The sequence below is a fragment of the Musca domestica genome, unplaced genomic scaffold (genome assembly GCF_030504385.1).
Source record: "Musca domestica strain aabys unplaced genomic scaffold, Musca_domestica.polishedcontigs.V.1.1 37, whole genome shotgun sequence".
In the NCBI taxonomy this organism is placed as follows: Eukaryota; Metazoa; Arthropoda; class Insecta; order Diptera; family Muscidae; genus Musca; species Musca domestica.
The window spans coordinates 7,924,259-7,928,635 of record NW_026712321.1 but is presented as its reverse complement, the minus strand read 5'-3'; the positions used below and the strand labels follow the sequence as shown (position 1 = coordinate 7,928,635).

Sequence of the window (4,377 nt, the reverse complement as noted above, 5' to 3'; positions counted from 1 at the left end):
TCTTCTTCCTACACCTACAGCTGATGATGACGTTTCAATTATTTACAGCCAACGACAGCCGCCTCTTTTTTCCATCGTTCGTGGGGAATGTTGTTTTGTTATTAAACAATTCTGTGGACTAAAAATTAAAAATATATATATTTGAGGCATTTGTGTTATTACATAAATGACAGCTGTCCGCATTTGATAAAATAACTCAAAATTTGCCAAAGGAAAAACAACAATAATCAGACGTATTTTATTTTGATTGTGTGTGAGGTGAAAACGGGCGCAGCCTATTTGAATTAATAATCATGGGCTTTATGTACATTTTGAGCTGGATAGCTCTTATATTTCAAATTGTTTTTGTAACCATATCAATTGGTGAGTCAAGCCGCCACATTTTCTGTTTAGAAATTTGTATATTATTTTCCTTTGTTTGTAGCTGCTGGCCTGTACTACATTGCTGAATTGGTGGAAGAGTACACAAGTGCGGCGCGAAAAATGATCCTAATGATGATTAGTTTTACCATGTTCGTCTATGTTATGTTTATATTCTGTGATGACCTGCCGTGGAGCATGATTATAATGGGCTTTGTTACCCAGTTACTGCATCTGGCCATAATGAGCACATTTCCGTTTATACGATTCCTGTCATTGCCGTTTATTGGTACGGTGCTGTGTCTAATCGCCAATCATTTGTTGGCTTTCCAATACTTTACCTCGGTCTACTATCCATTTACACAGGTATGTTGGAAGTCGTTGTGAATAGTATTAAGGATTATTTATTGATTTTAATTTCCTTCTTTAGATATTGGCATATTTTACAATTTGCCTATGGATGGTGCCCTTCGCCTTATTCGTTTCATTGAGTGCAAACGATAATGTCCTACCCACCACCGTAAATGACAGCCATTTGGCCGGTGATCAAGACGTGGTCACGAACTACTTCTCGCGTGGCAAGAAACAAGGCCTGTTGTCGCTTTTTAATTACTTGAAGAATAGTATTATGCCTGGTCGCAATAAAAAGTCATTTTAGTTAAGCGAAACGAACAAAAGTTGCTGGTAGCATATATCATATACCTATAGTATGTATAATATCTGCGAGTGAGATATTAATAAGTAACAATTTTTTCTACACATCATGTATAATTTTTTTTTGTATTTAGTTTACCTACCTACCTAAACCGAAAAGACTTTGTAAAGCATCAGAAGAACAAACAAAGATATAATATTAATGAATTTATCGAGAAAACAAGGCTTTATGTAACTTAATGAAGGAGTAGACCTTGCAAGGGAAAATAGGCTTAGACCGTCTTCTACTGAATTTCTGTATACAGAAGTTTTACTGAGGATGTATATGAAATTAAAAACCTTCCTGAGGTCTTCTATACGCAGGAGACCTAAAAGTCTTTACGAATAAGACATTCTTGTTGTCTTCTTTACATTGAAGGTCTGATTAAGGCCTTTTTTACACAAAAGACCTGACAATCTTCAACTAGAACAGCTTCAGGTCGCCTATTCATTGGAGACATTTAACAGGATTTTTTAAAACATAAATGGCTTTATACCGACGAAAAGTAGGATACCAATTTATAACACAAGAGCAAGCCTATATCTTCTTTATAGAAAATCCAATTCATAATCATACGTACATAGAGCCCTTAAAAGTTATTTTACACACAGAAGATCTCAAAGGTCTTCTAGGCATAGATCTGTCTTTTTACCCATGAAGACCTTCGATTGGCATTCCACACATGTCCTCTGTGTATATAGCCCTGATTTCTATTTTTTTTAAGGAATTCAATGTTTTTTTACCCAGAATACAATGCCCATGTCTACCATAATATATGAAATTGTACATACGTAGGAAAAGACAGAAGAACATTAAAAGTTTGAATACATTCAACAGATCCTTGAGAGGTCAACATATAGAAAATCTTTAAGACCTCTTTGCATTTTATAGCCAAAATGATTCCTTAATTTTTTTTTAGTTTGGAGATCTTGCTGAGGTCTTCTATGGGTGAAATATCATATAGAGGCCTTCTATACCCAGACGATCTCTTGCAACTCTTCTTTACAAAAACTGTCTTATATGCATTGAAAAATCCTATTGGTCTTTTAAGACTATACGATAAACATCCACAAGTTGTCTCTAAAGTGCTGTTTGATTTTCCATGTCTGAGCCAGGCATATTAGCATAGCTAATCAGAAAAGGTCATACAAGAACAACTACTTTCACACTCACACACGCATACACCTCAAGTCCAAAGTGTATGTTACAAATGACCTTGAGCTTATCTTGAGTTTAAAAAGTATCAAAATGTTTATTGAACAAATATATGATTCAACAAAAATATATATGGCAGAGTATTTTAAACAAGCAACAGACAAATAATTGGACCTTGAACTTACAAAATATTTACGAGACTCGCATTAACTTATATTTCTAAAATATCTTAACAACAATATTCCTCTTCTATTTCTCCTGGGTCTTCACGGAACCATCAGCCATGCCAAAGTAAGCCTTGGTAGCCATATTCACAAATAATCCCGTTTCCACAACACCAGGGATCAATAACAAATCTCTGTTCACTTCAGTCCAATTGAAATCGGCACTCTGTGGGAAATGCCAATCCAATATGAAATTTCCATTGTCAGTGACACAAGGTCCAGCCTTGGCAACGGCCATACGCAGTTTCAATTCACCACCAAACAGCTGTTGGATCTTTTCACGTATGGGTACATAGGCCATGGGCACCACTTCAATGGGTACACCTTTTTTGTATTGTTCACCCAACTTTTGGGAATTCTTGGTGTAATCGGCAATGATGATGAGTTTCTCGGCACATGAGGCAACAATTTTCTCTTGCAGGAGGCAGCCGCCACCACCCTTGATCAGGACCATATCTTTGTCGACCTCATCGGCACCATCAATTGCCACATCCAATTTGGGGTAACGATCTAGATCTCCCAAAACCAAATTATTTTCGACAATTAATTGGCGTGCCTGGAAACTGGTGGGTACACAAACAACTTCTAAACCCTCCTGCTTTACACGTTCGGCCAAACGATCAACAGCAAAAACAACTGTGGAGCCGCTGCCAATGCCCACTGCAGTCTTGGTTTTAACCCACTCGTCTACGGCCCGATAGGCAGCAATTTTCTTGGCTTCATTGAGAGACATGTTTCTGGGGGTGGCAGCACCGGCTTGAAGAGATAAACAACGAAGTTCACGTGGTAATGAAGGCACAAGAATGTGCTTGTAAGTTGTATAGAATACCCGGCAAAATGACATTTCAAGAGTTGTGTGGACAGACACCAAGGTGGAACGGTTTTTTCCACGGTGGCGTCTTAACTATCACGACGTTTGGGAGAGTTAAAGAAACGTAAGTAACGTATACTATACGTAATGATGTAAAGTAAAAAAACAAGTGGAAAATGTAATAGAAAATATGTTTTATGGTGGCAAAAGATGCTTTGTTGCTATTGCTAGATTTTAATTTCTTACAAAACATATTCGAATTTATATTAGGCAAGTTTTCCGGCATGGAAAAGGAAAAAAATACTAGTACTGGCAATTTTCTAGCAATTATTTTTGTGTTTTTATTTTTACACCAAAAAATAATTAAAAATCACCGAAACTGCGATATCAAACGAAAATTACTGAAAACAGTCTTGCATAAATGCAGTGTTCCGACGTACAACGAAGACTTTTAATTTCGTTTGTTAATCATTTGTCCCAAACTCTACAACACGTTTAAAGTTTGGTTTTTGTATTGACTAATAAACTTAACATAGTTGTTGTCTCGGCATTGGCGATACCAAATTGGAGATTACCTTAAAGAAGTATAGATGTCGCTTTAACAATTTGATTAAAATTGAAAAGATAATGTTCTTTTCATATCATTTTATCTCACAAAATCGATTGTGATTTTTGGACTGATCGATTATCCTAATCGACATAATAATCGAAATCAAGTTAATGGCAGCGTCTTCCACCTCTATCATCATTCACTCGTAACGGAAGGGCATGGAGAAAACATTCGCCAACAAGGTATGAACTATATATAGAATTTATTGTATTCCTTTCAATAAAAAATTATTATTAGGACAGCAACAAACCAAATACCTTAATTTGGAATTTTTTTTATTTATAGGGATGTCTGGAGAAGCCAGGACAATGGCGGCAAAAGTAATAGGAAGAATGCTAAGTTTGATGGGGAGGAGCAAAAGATTTGTTCCCTGCAACCCCTTTACAGAAAAAATCACTCCGATTCAAGAAGGGCGACAGTGAGCCTATACAGCATTGGTAACAACAATAAAAAATATGATGACAAATTAGGACATATGCTAATTTTGTTCTGGGGATGGCTCGAACAAGGACGTTCAGTTACG

At 36.4% G+C, this 4,377-nt stretch overlaps 2 protein-coding genes across 2 annotated transcripts; one reads left to right on the top strand and one right to left on the bottom strand.

The window, feature by feature from the left end:
• On the top strand, positions 1-1,124 carry LOC101898025 (protein TEX261). The gene is made up of 3 exons (XM_005185287.4): positions 1-363; positions 425-726; positions 791-1,124. The coding sequence occupies exons 1-3, from the start codon at positions 294-296 to the stop codon at positions 1,016-1,018; spliced, it is 600 nt and encodes a 199-aa protein (XP_005185344.1). The 5' UTR covers positions 1-293; the 3' UTR covers positions 1,019-1,124.
• Positions 1,125-2,456: 1,332 nt separating this feature from the next.
• LOC101898202 (ribose-5-phosphate isomerase) lies at positions 2,457-3,286 on the bottom strand. Its single transcript, XM_005185288.4, has one exon. The coding sequence runs from the start codon at positions 3,275-3,277 to the stop codon at positions 2,459-2,461; it is 819 nt and encodes a 272-aa protein (XP_005185345.3). The 5' UTR covers positions 3,278-3,286; the 3' UTR covers positions 2,457-2,458.
• Between the last annotated feature and the right edge of the window lie 1,091 nt (positions 3,287-4,377).

Bases quoted from the DNA above. Each gene is read 5' to 3' on its own strand.
- LOC101898025 (XM_005185287.4), top strand. From the start codon at position 294: ATGGGCTTTATGTACATTTTGAGCTGGATAGCTCTTATATTTCAAATT. The intron at 364-424 runs GTGAGTCAAGCC...CTTTGTTTGTAG, and splicing joins TTTTGTAACCATATCAATTG to CTGCTGGCCTGTACTACATT. The intron at 727-790 runs GTATGTTGGAAG...TTCCTTCTTTAG, and splicing joins TCTACTATCCATTTACACAG to ATATTGGCATATTTTACAAT.
- LOC101898202 (XM_005185288.4), bottom strand. From the start codon at position 3,277: ATGTCATTTTGCCGGGTATTCTATACAACTTACAAGCACATTCTTGTG.